Source organism: Bombyx mori, chromosome 22 (genome assembly GCF_030269925.1).
Source record: "Bombyx mori chromosome 22, ASM3026992v2".
Taxonomy (NCBI): Eukaryota; Metazoa; Arthropoda; class Insecta; order Lepidoptera; family Bombycidae; genus Bombyx; species Bombyx mori.
In genome coordinates this window covers 163939-180611 of record NC_085128.1, presented here as the reverse complement: position 1 = coordinate 180611, position 16673 = coordinate 163939, and the positions used below count along the sequence as shown (strand labels likewise).

Genomic DNA, 16673 nt, shown 5'->3' with positions numbered 1-16673 from the left:
CCACGAAACCAATTACCGCATCCGCCGGCCATCTTGCGCGCCGCCCCATGTCCTGCGGCTCCTGCGTCTCGAACAAACACTCGCCTGGCATCTACGTGAGCCGCCCGCCTCTCCCGCCTCTCCTGGCGCTACTCACTATACTCGTCCGCGGACATGAACAATCCTCAAGTGAGCTAGCACGCTCCAGCCTTCTTGTCGAACGCTCATTACCATACGAGTACATACCATACATAGTAGACACACGGCTAGAACGATTCAGAGTGAGGTTTCATGACACAAGAGTGTTCTTAGGTGAGTCTACTAGTGGATCGCATTATGCAGGTGTCAGCCGTGAATGCAAACTGCAAGTTGGAAAGTACTAATTCAGCGTGTGGGTTTCGTCGAACTCTCTGTTGAAGCCTCACTAGCAGCACTAGCAGTACTAGCAGCAGAGCAACGAGTCGAGTCCTCACTAATTAGTTCAATCTGCTGATTAACGGAACACTTTGAAAATATTTACCGACGACGACCGGTTTCGATACGACCACGTTTTGTTTTTACGACCTATATTACGATTCCCTAGTCTGAGAAATTTCAAGCGATTATATAACTTAGAGACTCCGGAATAAGGCGTCGATATCCGCAAAATGCTTGGCAGTCGTATCGACCGATGGCTAGAAAAAGCGATGCTTAATGTAAGAGATAAGATAAGGCTCAAGGTGGTGCGGAGCCGCTGCGATACTCCGCGCGTTATCACTGATCCGCATCGCTACCGAGAACTGCCACTGGTCTATAAAATGCTACAAAATATTACATAGGGCCTTCGGTACCGCTGCTACCGCGGCCAATGCGTCGGGAACGTGTCGGTACATGTGCTCTCTTGTACCAAACTAATTAACTACATTTTATTTATTATTCTAATATTATATTAGCGGTTAACAGTGGTTATCCGTGATAAAACAAAATGTAAATCTTTGGAGGTGGTCTTCACCTGAGAGGGGTTCATGCATATAATATATAATATAGGTATATATGCATATAATTATACTAAAAAAGTATGCAATTTTATTGCAGACGAAAACACAATTAAGTAACATTGAATTACAGTTAAAAGGTAGGTATAGTTGTACAATAAGCGGTCTCATCGATGAAAACGATCTCTTCCAGGCGGAGTTTGAGTTTCAACTCAGTCGGGCCGCTCACGAACAACTGCTGTATTACCGAGGTTTTTTTTATTTCTTTGAAGATCTATATCGATATTAATTAATAAGATTAATATTCGCGTACGTATTAAATACTCAAGTCACTGCTTGTGCTGTGACTACCTGTTCTATTTCTGTCATTGTAAGTGCTGTCTGCTGGATCAAGAAGTTTCGTAGGTATTATATGAATAAAGAATCCAACAAAAATACTGCAGCAGAGAGATGTATTGTAATATAGTGAAATGAGACTACACGAGGAAATAAGTACAATCTGAGCATCATGTTGTATTGACTTTACAATGTTATTAGTAGTCACCATTTTTTTTGGCCCTTTTGGTTGGTTGGTTGGTTATTCCTGCGGATTTAAACACCGGCCAAGTAGGTATTCTTTAATCGTGGAAATGTTTTACAGACATGTGTACAGTACGTGGTACCTGTCTGCAAGATTTGAGCGCCGGCGTAGTCGCATCGCTTGAATTCGCTTGTACCGGCAAATACACCGGGCTTTTTAACCTTTAGGCTCCACTGGTTTCCAGACTAAAGTGCACGAAAGCTGAGCGACAGACACAGACGAGGTGCTAATGTACCTACTCAGAGATTGAACAGCGGGCCAATCACAAGTGTAGACGAGCGAGCCCACTAGGTGACACCGAGTCATTACTCGAGCCCGTCGGTCGGCTTTCGAAGCGCGAGACAGCCGATGTACAATACAATCGAAGGTTCGACCCCGTGTCCCGGCTTGCGCTCTCCGGGCTGCGGCTACCGGGGACCGCTGCCAGGAGTCAGCTCGTTTACCTACATACACATATATATGTATATACACCTCAATATCTCAGAGCGCTCGTAAATGAACAAACGAACAACTTCACTGTAGTTCTTTCAATTAGAACTGCGCTCAAAAGCTGTAATATTCATAAATAATTGAACGCCTAGATCTTTATGCCCTGCCCACACTTAGCTCTTCTCATATTTGCACCAATGGAACGCATTCTAGTATTGTATACTTATTATTTAGAGAGTTACAAAGAGTGGTTAATGAGCATGAGTTGTAGTTAAGAGTGTAGCGCCTCAGTTTAAGTACTAAGCAACGGATTACTGTAACAATTACCTACATCGTTAGCGTATATTCTGGTTTTTAGTCTTTGATTTTCTACAAATCAGGTGTGGATAGCAAATAATTTGGTGCAGGTACCTTAGCTCCGCTTATTTCGATTTTACGTTTGACGTTTAACGTAGGTATACCAGGTATATTATAATACTAAGGCTTTTAGGAATTTTAATGGTTACAATAATATTCATAGAATATTATTAGAAATAAGTAGAGGACTAGAAACGAGTGCTGCAAAGGTTTGATCTGGTGTTGGGCAGCTACTGAAGCCCACGCGCGAAGATCAATAAAGTCCTGATACTTGAGACCGAAAATGTTTCCACTCGACTCCACGGGACGATGCGTCACTACGAATCACACTGACATAGTATTTGTTTGTTGCCTAAAGGCGCCCAACAGTTTGTAGCAATACATTATTACACACTGAAGGTAAAATGATCGGAATGCTTACAGCGAAACGATACGTTGAAAGGCAGCCATTAGCATACGTACATAATCTAGTCCAATATAAATATTTGTGAGCGGCCGCTGCTTCTACAGAACATTGTCGAATTATTGTAAATCAATAAAAGTCTCTTCCGAATCTATGATCTCTAGTCAATGTGATTGGGTTCTATACCACGACCGACCGGATTTGATACTCGTTTTAATATATTTTTGATTGTATCTATTATATAATAATAGAGAAATCCCAATTCCATAAAACAATTTATTCGAAAACAAAATCTGTCGATATAGCCGACGTGACCTTGTGGATACGCTATTTGTCAAGTTTCGATGTTTAACAGTAGGTAATTATCAAAATTAAGTGTTCCAAAAATGTATATAATAAGTACCTACACAGATTTGAAACGAACAAGCAACAGAAGCAAATCGTTCAGCAAGGATCAAATTCAAGACAGCTGAGTATATCTGCAGCGCATAGATCGTCAGCGGTCGATACCATCTAAATCAAGTACATTTCGTTTGCGTGGAGGTTTCGATGTCCCGATAGGCGCTGCTCTGTCTCTGCCGCTGTTTTTGTGCTCAGCCTTCGACTCATTTAAATTAATTAGCGAGTGATCGTAGCGACGGAGGAGAGACGCCGATAACATCGCGGCGGCACCCGCGCGATTAATCAATTATTAAATGTCATTATTTACCCGCGCCGGGCGCCACCCCAGGCCCGCCGGCCGACTCCCGCTGCGGACCCAACTATTCCGTGTCCCGTCCTCACTCAAGACACATCGTCACAATCGAGCTTACTCGCATTCATTGCACAATGAATTCAAGCAATGAGGAAACAATAGATCACGGCGAAGTGACTCCGGGTCGGAGCAAGGAATGTGTCATTAACGGCGACATTAGTGTCGGAATCCGCCGACGCATAATTCGTCCGCGTCTCGACTCTATCGAAACAACAACAGTTTCACAAGGAGGACAGTGTCCGGGGAAAAATGACGGTGTGTCGACTGTAGCCCCGGCGACACAAATGCTGAACGCGTTCCCACAGCGGAGCGAGCACACGACACAATAAATCGTAGACAAATGTCTAACGATGGCCAGACGCCGATAAAGACATAATTTAGTTCCGTGCACCGCCCGGACCGGCCACCGCTATACACACGCATCGGATTATATGTTTTATTGAAATTCCCGTAGATGCTTAATTGTTATTTGTTACATTAATTAGTATTTGCATAACAATTATGAACACAATGTGCGCTACGCACGACACTGGCTACGCTGTATCAGTCGCGTCGTCCGCTTGCGTGCGAGTGTCGCACTATATAGTCGTCTTAATTTTTTTATTTAACACCTTGTGCGCTCCCTTTAATAGCACTGATTTTTTTATAATGTATATTGACATATCGAGTAGTAACAATATATTAAATACAACAATGAGTGTCTCGGAGTTAAATGATGTATGCACTCGTTACCTAATTGATTTCACATCGGCTGACAACAGTAGGTTCTGTCTTTATGTTTGCAACCAACAGGTGACGTGATAAATATTCAATTCTTTTTTTCTCATTCGAATGTATTACGAAATGAATACGTTAAATGGAGATCTAATCGATGTGAATCTTCTGTATAATATAAGGAACGATACTAAATTCCTGAGTGGCCCTCAAAGGGGCGACCGCCGGAAATTCCTGGAACTGCAAAAAATATGTGTCGCGGCCGAGCGCGGCCGGCGACACACTGCACAGCTAGGACGGTGCTACAGCTGATGTAGACGATAGCGGTGACGTCACAGCCGCCGCGAGCGCTCGCTCACTCGACGCTCCCAAAGCAGCGGTGAGCTTACACGAGTATTCATTTTTATTTACGTATATTTCTAATGGAATAGTATCTCATTTAACAATTATCTTTTCCAGATCGGAATTATCGGATAAAGTCTAGTAAAAGTAAGAGTGAGTAAGTAAAGCACCGTAGACGAATCTTCGCGGTCCGGGATATGAACTGGTCAAAGAGGGGCTCGGGTTTGGGGTTTGGGGTTACGACAAAGGGAAGATCTTCCATCGAGCGGGTGAAATTGCTGGGTAGATCGAATGCCACAAACGTTGTTGTCAGAATTTTATATATATGCAAGCTTATGCCGTTAGCGAGATTCGTGCGTCTGTCAAATATCTTGTGTTCTAAGACGGCTACCGCCACAGGGGGAACTGCGTTGCCGAACCTAATACGGCGTGGGATATGTACGCGAAGTTGTATCGGGAGGGCAACTTTACGCCATTTCCTAACAAAAGCTTCTTGGATATCGAAGAAAAACGCTCTCTATCTTCGAGTAACTTCCAAATTCCTGTTTAAAGCCAAAAATACGTTTAGGATGAATACTTTTGCGTGACATTCTGTGTACTTTCAAAATTTACCCAATGTTATGATTACGTTTCCGTGCTGTATGTATCATATTGATTTATCATGTATCATTATCATTTTTATAGTCTGGGATAGTACTGGACTTTTCCCAGAATTTATTTGCTGATTTTTCGGTCGCCTCCTGCAATGAATGTAGTACCTCCCAATGTATTTTGTTAATGTTGCGCAATAAATTTAATTCCCAGGTGGGCAGTAGATTTTATACAGCTTAAATAATTCAAACTGGTCGCCTACAGCAACAGTAGCTGTATTTGGTCTGTTCTGTATTCATGAAACAGGTGCTTTATTGATTTTTGAATAATTATCGCAGAACCATCACGAATACTCAAGATAACATATATGTATATATACCTATATGTGTGTATTATTTATATGTATGTACATATGTATTAAGTCCTTTGATAACAATGCTACTTTTCTTGTTGTCTGGACCGTCAACACTTCCACTTCTGCCTTATTCAAAACGTCACCTTGGTGCCTTGTTGATCAATTTAGTGATACAAAGTCATAGGTTCATTAGAACGCTCATTTTTTGTAGAAGTAGGTCTATTTTATCTGATTTATATACTGGAACCTTTTCAATCCTATATGGGTAAGAAATACATCTATCAAGATTTTTATTAGTTTTTTTGTTTGTTGTTGCACATATAGACATTGCACCCTTTATAATTTCGCTATGACATACCCTTTTTCAAAGGAGGCTTTCTGAGAGTGTTCAGGCGGGTGTTAGGCAATAGCTTGGTTCTGTTCCTGGTTTTTTTTAATTTTATTTATTTATTGCTTAGATGTGTGGACGAGCTCACAGCCCACCCGGTGTTAAGTGGTTACTGGAGCCCATAGACATCTACAACGTAAATGCGCTACACACCTTGAGATATAAGTTCTAAGGTCTCAGTATGGTAGTTTTCCAATTACAGAGCATAATGCGACTCAGTGACGCACAATGCCGAATTATGCTGAAGCTTAATTGGAACGTGAATTAGTTTTCAAATGCATCAGCAGAGTGCGCTAAGTTAGCACAGTTTTAATTAACATTGATTATTTCTAAGAAACTACGACGAAACGAAAGCCTTACAATTTTTTTCAACATTAAATAATATTACTAACGATAGTATAAACAAAATTTCGATCAATGCCAACTTAAAGAAAAAACACTTGTCAATTTTCTGTCACTGAGTCGGTATCGATTGCGAGTATCACGCGAGAGCAGTACTTTTGCTCGATTGTGCGAAGCGTTGCTGTAGTTGGAACATTCAACGTTGAGCATTATGCCGCATAATGCGCTCTTATGCTGTCATTGGAAAACTACCTATAGTTACAACGGCTGCCCCACCGTTGAAGTCGTCGTGGCCTTAAGGATAAGACGTCCGGTGCATTCGTATGTAGCGATGCAACGGTGTTCGAATCCCGCTGACGGGTACCAATTTTTCTAATGAAATACGTACTCAACAAATGTTCACGATTGACTTCCACGGTGAAGGAATAACATCGTGTAATAAAAATGAAACCCGCAAAATTATAATTTGCGTAATTACTGGTGGTAGGACCTCTTGTGAGTCCGCGCGGGTGGGTACCACCACCCTGCCTATTTCTGCCGTGAAGCAGTAATGCGTTTCCTTTACCGTGGAAGTCAATCGTGAACATTTGTTAAGTACGTATTTCATTAGAAAAATTGGTACCCGCCTGCGGGATTCGAACACCGGTGCATCGCTAGATACGAATGCACTGGACGTCTTATCCTTAAGGCCACGACGACTTCTTGACGTCCATGTGCGACCGTCACCACTCCCCATCAGTTGGGCCATAAGCTCGTATATATTAATACAGGAGCATATGTAGTGTGTAGTACCGTTACATTACCGTTGCATTACAATAATATAATTAACATACAATAGTAACTCAGAGTGCTTCTTCACTGTCCTGTCACGACCAAACCTCTAAACCTATTTTGACTAAATTCTGTATGAGACTAATATAAAACCAGTTGACTAGGTTCATATGGTTGCCAAAAAACTTAAAAAACAAAAATTAATTTATTAGTATAATTTATATGTTATTATAACTAATTAGTTATATCTACACAATGTACGACTGCTTTGTAGTCAATATATTCGCAGTGTGTTTTGGATTAGTCGGATGTGAGAGCGCACTCACCTGTCAATAAATCATATTCGGCTGTGGCTGCACGCCGCGACCCGCCGCGCGCCCCGGGGGACCTCAACTACTGACATTGCTCCACTGCGACCAGCCACTCGAAAGTTTTTTCTGAAGTAGGTCAGGTGCAGGCTGGAGTAGGTACATCGTCTGCTCGAATGTTGGTGATCGGAACTTGGATATTATAATACGATAGTGTCTCTGGTGAATATGAAGTAGGGCGATTCAGGTTTTTGTTGGATTTATTCTATTTTATTATGCATTTATCTTATTAATTGTTTTTTTTATAAGCCTGCATGGGTAGGTACCACTGCTTATTTCTGCCGTGAAGCAGTTTTGCGACTCGGTTTGAAGGGTGAGGAAACGTATTATTGTAGAAATTGTAAACTTATTGTAAAGTATTGTAGACTTAGAACTCATATCTCAAGGTGGGTGCTGTTATTAACTCGGTTAATGTACTCCGGTCACCATTTAATACCAGAGGCGCTGTGAGTTGATCCACCCATCTTAACAATACAAAAATAAAATATTTGGTGTTTATTCGTTTGATTATTATGATTACTGTATGTTCTGTTTTAAGACATTATCGAGTACATTCTACACGCCGCAGCTGATTTTTTTCGTATTGAATTAATCAATAATCATCATGTAATAATAAACCAAATCCAAAAAAGACATAGTATAGTGAGTTCGGCAGTTCGATTCTACCGCAAGCAGTCTTGCACCGCAGACAGTGAGGAGGGACTGTATTAACGTAACACAATTGAGCCTCTGTCTTCGTATTTTACTGTAGCGGCTACCAGGCAGCGGACTGCGGCAATAACTCAACACCAGGACATTCGATAGCTTCCAATAATCTTCCAAAAACTCTTACGACCCACCTGATGGTGATTTTGAGTAGCTTATGGTTATATCATTAATAAGAGGAGTACTGAGAGAGTACTGGCTGAACCGACACCCGGACTATTGCGTCCGAGTTGAAGGCTGGGACAGCCGTTACACTATATTATTCAGATTTAAACATCTTATCTTTAGTGACATTCACTTACTTATTGATGTTTATGGGCTTCGATAACCCACTTAACACCAGATGAGCCGTGGGCTCGTTTGCCCATCTAGAGTCTGCAACGCCTTACCTACATTTATGAAACAAACTGGAAACTCCTCGTGTTAGGAACATTATATTTACTAACGTAATCTTTATATTAATACGTGAAGCAAAAACTTTGTATCCCTTTTTACGGAAAATTATGCGGACGGAGTAGTATGAAATTTTCCATACTTATAGAGAACATAGAGAAGAAGTGCACAATGCTCATATTTTTTGAAAATAATGCATAAAAGATACATTAAATCAATAAAGAAAACATTACACGCACTACATACCATGTATTTGACGCACACACGCATGCATACTATTTATTTATTGTCAAACTATTGTTCTTGACGTCTGTTGTCAAATTGAGAATAGATTAAATATTGTTTGTCTTTATTAATATTTTTTTAGTGTAGTCTTGGCGAAATTTGTGATTATAAAAGTATAAAATACAATCATAATAGTGTACAAACTTACAATTCCAATTAATTATAGTCGAATTTCGACTACTGCGGGACCTCTAGTTTAAATAAACGAGCTAAAACATTATTGTAAATAAGTTGCTGATTGCATTTCTACACTATACCTAGGCATGAAACTGTTAGAATAATTTTATTTAAATTGTAGTGTGTACTTTAAATAGACTCATGCCCCTCATTTATGTAAATATTATTATTAAAGTAGTCGGACTATTAACTTGTAGAATAATTACAGAATTAAGAATAAATACAACGGAAGGTTGGCCTTTTTTACGCGAATTACTGGAGGTACACATGCATATACCTTGTATTGTAAGTGTAGGTTAAGTTACCATCATCTTGCCTATTATGATATTAAAGGATAGGATAATCGTTGAGACTTCGTCATCGTGTAGATGGTGCCATATACCCATTACGCTGAGTATCTGGACCTATTAACAAGTTTACTGGTAGTAAGACCTCTTGTGAATACGCGCGGGTGGGTACCACCACCCTGCCTATTTCTGCCGTGAAACAGTAATGCGTTTCGGTTTGAAGGGTGGGGCAGCCGTTTTTTTGACTTATTATGACTTATGACTTATGACTTAAGACTTATTACGATTTATGACTTAACCACTAGTTTCATGACTATAATAAGCCTTTGTTCACTTCCGCTCTGTGGAAAACCGCGGGGCGATCGCACAAAAAGATGGCGGACTTTGTTACGGATTGAGCGGAGTTACAAACAATTATTATAATTTGAAAGCTGAACTAGGACGATCATGAAAAATGTACCGAAAAAGGCAATTTATGTATTATATTAATTGTAGTAATAAAGAGAAGTATAACTACGGAGTGTTTGAATTTTTCGTCGAGAGCCAAAACTCGTTACATCTGAAATCTGAAATACACATGAATGTTGTAATTAAAGGTCCGTTTTATTTGGCATAAGTATCAAAATTTTGATGTTTTTAATTGAACTTCAATGAAGTTTAACACATTCAAATAGCTGAATAAGTTCTTTTGTCATGATATTTGTGCAAATTTTAAACTTTAAATGGCTCTAACTCTGACTTTAAATGGCTTTAAATGGTAAAGTTGCAAAAATATTGCTTAAGCCAAATAGCTTTTCACCCCTTGATATGTACATACATATATGTACATATAAGCGGTGTAAGAGCTGCCGGCACACGTCGGTTAATATCATCTTGTGCATTCTTGTTGTGGAGCCGGAAGGTAGCTGCAAATTTATGACAATTATTGAAATTTCGATTTGTTATCCCTTATTTTATGCCACTACTTAGTTCGAGATTATGAGTATGAATGTGACAAAGTCGCAGCAGAATACACATACGATGGGCAGTGTCGTATCCTCTTCGCAAATCTGAAACCAAAGTGGAATTGGAAATGTGTTGAGGGAGATAACGAACGCAGGAAGTTGCGACAGCGAAATTATGTGCGAACGTCACGTAATTAGCTGACACTGATAATTGATCGGCACACTCATTGTGCACACGCTAATGCCAGTCATCTAGCTCCATCAACATCGGAGTCAATCAGACAATATTAATTATTAAATTATCGGTGTTATCAGTTTATCAAATCATCAAACGTTTTAGCGATCAGGCACCGCAGGCTATTCTGTATGCTGCAAATGATACCTAACCCTCGCATACACAACGGCTGCCGCAACTCGCGAGGTCTCGGGGAGCTCGGGTGTCCGCTTACCGTCGACGGGGTAGTGAGCGCGTCTGTCCTGTTAGACTCAACAATGCGGTTATGACCGTCGCGTCGATGACCCCGTCAAGTCTACTATCGAACAAACAAATTCAGTTGTAGCTGAGCGGCATGAACTCAAAGCGCGCTCCGGTCAACTTGAACGACTGTTGACCACTATGATTATACATTCTCATATTGTTCTCAAGTAGGTCAGGTAGGAAATAGACAAGACGCAGAGTGACATATTATTTGTTGCGGAAGATCCAAAGAATGCGGTAACAGAATATACGTTAGTGAAACAAAGGTATCGAACATTTTGGAAAAATATTAGTACAAACATAAATCATCGTACCTTTTGACTTTAAATAGTAGTAAGGAGTATATAACATCAAGAACCATTTCGTATATTTTAAAAGATGACTTAGAACTTGCTGCTTGTAAGAGACGCTGGAGAAACCGGTTATTACTTAAGCGATAATTCATATATCGCTAGAGTAATCAAGAAAACTTCTTAGACTCTATGTAAAAAGAGGTAATAGATAAACATGATCTAATGACTCTAATAGTTTAGTTACTAAGCAAAATTTCGATAAACAGAATGAACAAGCTCTGCTCAAATATGCTCCATATACAGAAGCTCCTTAGTTATTCAGTAAGGCTCAAAGTGAGCTTTATTCGGCTTCACTGATGTTTTGGTGGGGTGGTAGAGTTAACGTTGTTATTTATATTTTGACATTCAACAAGTGTGTTATACTGACATCTAAGTTGAAATAAATGATTTTGAATTTGGTGCTGGCATACAAGGAGTGACTGACCACTATATCTTTTACCTACCATACCACCTACTTTATTAAAAAAAGCCCTGATTTATCAAAAACCATTCTTGAGGATATACTCAAACCTTTCAACAATCCGATATTCCGTAACCAAGAGGACTACTCACAGCAAAACTCAGCAGCGGGAATAAACCTCGATCCATACAAACGTAAAAATGAATGTTTCCGATTTCATCAGAACTGAAGATTGGGCACCAGCCTACAACTAACACTATCTTAATTAACTTAATTATGCTTTATAGGATCTTTTAGAGAATATAAGGTGCTCTAAGCGCTATGATAATTTAAGGGGGCTTTTACACATTCCATATGATGGAACGAAAGCCACAGAAAGAGTGTGCGTGTTTCAATTGAAATCTGGCAACAATGTTTGAAGGATTTATATTTTTGCAAGTTCATGTTTTAAGCTTTACTGAGTTTAATTACATAGGTATTTAAAAAAATCTCTTCTATTGATGTATAATATAAACAGTAGTAGTAATTAGTAAATATTTCACGCGAAAAAAAAACTACTAACAATATTTATGGTAAAACTCAAGCTTATGTGAGAACTCGGTGTGGCTTAAAGCAGAGACCGTTCAAAGTGGAGGAGTTTAAGTTGGAAAGCGGACCCTGTCACTAGACTGGGAAAACGCTAGGAAGAAGAGGAAGACGACACACGCTTAGAGAGCAAATAAACATATTAATGACATTCAAGGAACGCTTGACCGATGCGTGAATCGAACCCACGATCCTCGGTCCCAGACAGTCAAGCCAATTAACGCTAATCTTTTAAGAATGACTCGAGAATTTATCGATGACTAAAATGCAAAGTCAGATTTTTCAGATTCTAGATTACAGTATCGTTCTATTATCAATTTGAGATAATGTATTATATAAAACATCTGAGAGCGTCGAATAGTGTATTATTGGTTCAAACATGCTACGACCAGTGACTCTAGCGGTGGTCGTGGTCGCCTTGTTGTCGGCGGCGGGGGCGAGGCTGAGAGTAGACCCGCTCGTTGAGACCCGGAAGGGACTCATCAAGGGTCTTAGGTCCGAAAATGGAGAGTTCTCCAAGTTCCTGGGTGTGCCCTACGCGTTAGTAGACGAGGATAATCCTTTTGGGGTGAGTTTGATAGTTCGGTTTATTACTAATGTCGCTTTGAATAAAACACCATCCAATCATTTCAATTATACTGAGTTAATCGTTCGACGCTGATGAAGAAGTAATTAGAAACCAAATATAAATATGACCAATTATAACCAAATGTAACCCAATATAACCAAATATAACAAATTATAAATACCTAATTGTCGGTGTTCGTTTCAGTCCTCAGTGCCGCACCCCGGCTTCGAGGAGACATTCGAGGCGTTCGACGATTCCGTGGTTTGTCCTCAACTCACCGACAATGTCGCGGTCGGAAGCCTCCAGTGCTTGAACCTGAACATCTACGTGCCCAACACGGCGACGTCGCGGAATAAGCGCCCGGTGATGATTTGGATCCACGGAGGGGGCTTCATGTCTGGCAGCGGAACTAGCAGAGATTACTCCTTCGAAGATCTGGTCCGACATGACGTTATCATTGTGTCGGTTAACTACCGGCTTGGAGCGTTTGGATTCTTTTGTTTGGACAGCGCCGATGTTCCTGGGAATCAGGGGTTGAAGGACCAAGTTCTTGCTTTAAAATGGATCAAGGAAAATATCGAGGCTTTCGGGGGAGATACCTCTAAGATAACTCTGTTCGGGGAAAGTGCGGGAGGCGTCGCCGTCGAGCTACACCTACTAACCGAGCAAGAGAAGTTCTTCAACCAGGTCATCGTTCAGAGCGCATCCGCCTTTATTCCTGGAGCCATCATGAAACCTGACAACAGTATCCCGATACGAATAGCCAGCCGATTGGGATTCGAAACTGACAACTTCGTAGAAGCTATAGCGTTTTTAGCCGATCAAGACCCGCTCCTGGTGGTCGGAGCGACTAGATCTGATGGCCCGGTCACTTTGACGGACGCCACCTTCGGCTTGTTCAGAGCTTGTATCGAAAATGAATATAATGGAGTTTATAGATTTCTTGCTAATACTCCAGAAAATTTAGACCCTAAAAAGCTTCGCAATATTCCGGTTATCTACGGAATGAACGATCGAGAAATGCTAACTCTGCACGCCTTGATCAGCCCGGAAGAATATGAGCAGCCGGCCATTAGAAACTACATGAATATAGCTTTCGACTTGAAGGAGAACGAGATAGAAGAAGACGTAACTCATTTCTACATCGCAGACGAACCCTTCAATCCGGAGGTCTTTGATAAATTCATTAATTTTGCTTCAAACTACTACTTTCATTATCCCGTCGAGCGGTCCCTTAAGAAGATATTGAACGCGGGCAACGAAGACATATATTACTATGTATTCTCGTACGATGGCGGTCGAAACGCTATGAAAAACCATCTTGGAATAACAGCGCCGGGCGCGGCGCACGCGGACGAGCTCGGCTACCTGCTGGCCGTGGACTTGCAGCCGGGTGAGCTTGTTGCGGAGGAGGATCAACTAGTCATTGACAGAATCACTACGCTTTGGACCAATTTTGCTAAGTTCGGGTATGTCAGATTTATATTATTAAATATAAAACTAAGCCTGTATGTGTCTACGTACTTCTCTTGGTTTGTCCTCTTTGCGCAGCTAAACTATAAATCCTTTGTCGGCACTCCGGTTGGTACTGGATTCTCTGTCCTGGAACCAGCAGCAATGAACGCACGGTCGATAGCGCGCAAGTTGTTTTAAGAAATCGATGTTTTGCATACAATTTGTGGAACGTGACCGCGTTTCACTAGTAGATAATTGAAATCTTCATTTAGTATGATTTATCTGCCTACATACTCGTATTACAGAGGAGGTGAGCAAACGAGTCATGAACTATCCCGCGTTATTAATTAACACAGTCAATAAATGTTAAATGATGTTCAAATTTACGACATGTTTCATTGTCGCTAGGGCGCGTTGTGAGCCCGCGCGAGCAGGTGCCACAATCCTGTCTATTTCTACCAAATTAGTAAGAAAAGGGTATCAAATACGTTAGCGCCGTGATGTCCGAGCATCCGGTAACCACTTAACGCCAGAAGGGCCGTTAACTGGACTGCGCAACTGTAACAATAAAAGCTACTTTATTATTGTAAAATTTATTATAAGTAGATATTATTTGTTCATTGTGCACATTTCATTGTCAGCAATCCGACCCCTGAAACATCTGACCTGCTGCCAGTCGTGTGGTCGCCAGTGACGGCGAGCAGGCGGCCCTTCCTGGAGATCGGCGCCGACTTCGGACTCAAGAGCAGGCCTTTCCACGACCGCATGGCCTTCTGGGATCTCTTCTACAAGCTGTATGGAAAACTGGAACGCATTCACTAATGCCTTGCAATAATGTTATAGCTTATAAAGAGAGAAGAGAGCCTTGTCAGATGTGAAGCGACCGAAAATAAATGCTGTGTTATTCAAAAACGCTTGTATTGTCTATCATTGGCTTTTCCACAAGTTTTCCAAAGGGTTCCACTATCAGTTTTCGAAAATTTCCTTATTTACGAGTTCGTCGCGTAAGAATCATAAAAATGACACACACTTGGGCAGCTCTATCAAGATCAGTTCTTCACTGAACCTACCATCCAAAGACAGCTCATGGTTCTAAATTACTTTGACTAGTTTTTCTAGGTTTCATCTCTATTATTACTTTCAAACAATTCCAACACTAATAGCAAATTAATTAATAATTGTGAGAATTCTTCACTGGCGATGTTTTTATTAAATTTGAGGACCAAAAAAATTGTAGCTTTACCTTTTGCTTCTAACAACTAGGGAAAAAATAAATTAAAAATGTGAAAACCACATATGTAATTTGAATGTAACTGAGTATTGGCAGTGTGTGGCGGAGCGGAGTCGACTCTAACACATTCTCAGGCTCAACAATGCGTTCAGTTTTCTCTTTTTGTTACCTGCCTAAAGTTCCCTCCTTGTTAGCCACGCGACTCCATGACTGCTCTAGATTCCAAATAGGACAATTCAACTAGGCCTTTTCGCCTTTACAAAGGTTCGTATTCTTGTTTAACCCAAGTTTCATACCTCGCACTTTAACAAATTTGCCACAAATTTGTAACAAAAACAATCATCTTTAGATATACACTTTCACCGTGATATTCTTTTATATTTTCTGAGTTTAGACTTAACAGCTTATTAATATTACTTAACCTGGTATTTTCCCTTGCTTTTAGCGCGTAATGTATCGAGATTCCATAAAATGATGCAATCCGACCAAACAGTCATTGTTTATTATACAATGTACTATGCAATAAATAAAATCTAAACTTTTGTAAACTTTTCCCGGCACGCACTAAGCAGTCCTAGACTTAACCATCTCCTCGATCTATTCAAACGCTCAATAATTGACACAAGTCAGCCATTAACAGCAACATTAACATTACCACTTTTGTGTGTCTCTTATACTACATACGCGTTTAGAACTAATCGGAGCCTGTGCTCTCTAGACTGCGCGAACGTGACAAATTACCTTGGGCTTTTCTAAAATTTGGGGGTAGGTAGAGTGTGTTCAGAGCAGACAGACAATAATACTTGATTAGTGCAGTAGACGAACCTGCGCTAAGCAGATGACACAACTCTACTTGCCACAATAGAAGCAGAGATGACAGAGCTTTTGAACAGGATGGATCACATAGGGTTGGAGATGGGACTTGCCATCAACAGATCTAAAACTAAAATTATGGTCTTTGATCGCACAAAAAAGTAGGAGCTTAGTGGAGTACTAAGCCTTGAGCTCGTTGACAACTTTATTTACCTAGGCTCGAACATCAACAATACCGGATCCAGTGAACCTGAAATATGACGGCATATCGGAATGGCAAAGGGAGCCATAACCCAGCTCGGTAAAATCTGGAAGGCCGTAACATTACCCAGAAAACAAAGATAAAACTGGTGCTCACTCTGGTGTTTTCCATTTTTCTATATGGAGCGGAGACCTTGGACTCTCAAAGCGGCTGATCGTAAACGCATGGATGCTATTGAGATGTGGTGCTAGAGAGGAATGCTCCGGAAACCTTGGACAGCGAAGAGAACCAATATGTCTATCTTAGACCAATTGCAGATCAAGACAAGACTTCTTCGGTCATATTGCTCGGAAAACACCCGATAGCTTAAAGAGACATTCGATTATTCGTGACAGGGAAGATCGAGGGAAAGAGACCGCGCGGGCACAGTCAGACAAGGTAGTTCGATCA

At 40.7% G+C, this 16673-nt stretch overlaps 1 protein-coding gene across 1 annotated transcript; it reads left to right on the top strand.

Annotated features, from left to right (window-relative positions):
• Positions 1-12300: 12300 nt before the first annotated feature.
• LOC101745520 (cholinesterase 2) lies at positions 12301-14889 on the top strand. The gene is made up of 3 exons (XM_021347827.3): positions 12301-12522; positions 12727-13991; positions 14619-14889. Exons 1-3 carry the CDS (start codon positions 12334-12336, stop codon positions 14797-14799), a joined length of 1635 nt encoding a protein of 544 aa, XP_021203502.2. The 5' UTR covers positions 12301-12333; the 3' UTR covers positions 14800-14889.
• The last annotated feature ends 1784 nt before the right edge of the window (positions 14890-16673 follow it).

Bases quoted from the DNA above. Each gene is read 5' to 3' on its own strand.
- LOC101745520 (XM_021347827.3), top strand. From the start codon at position 12,334: ATGCTACGACCAGTGACTCTAGCGGTGGTCGTGGTCGCCTTGTTGTCG. The intron at 12,523-12,726 runs GTGAGTTTGATA...TGTTCGTTTCAG, and splicing joins ACGAGGATAATCCTTTTGGG to TCCTCAGTGCCGCACCCCGG. The intron at 13,992-14,618 runs GTATGTCAGATT...TTTCATTGTCAG, and splicing joins ACCAATTTTGCTAAGTTCGG to CAATCCGACCCCTGAAACAT.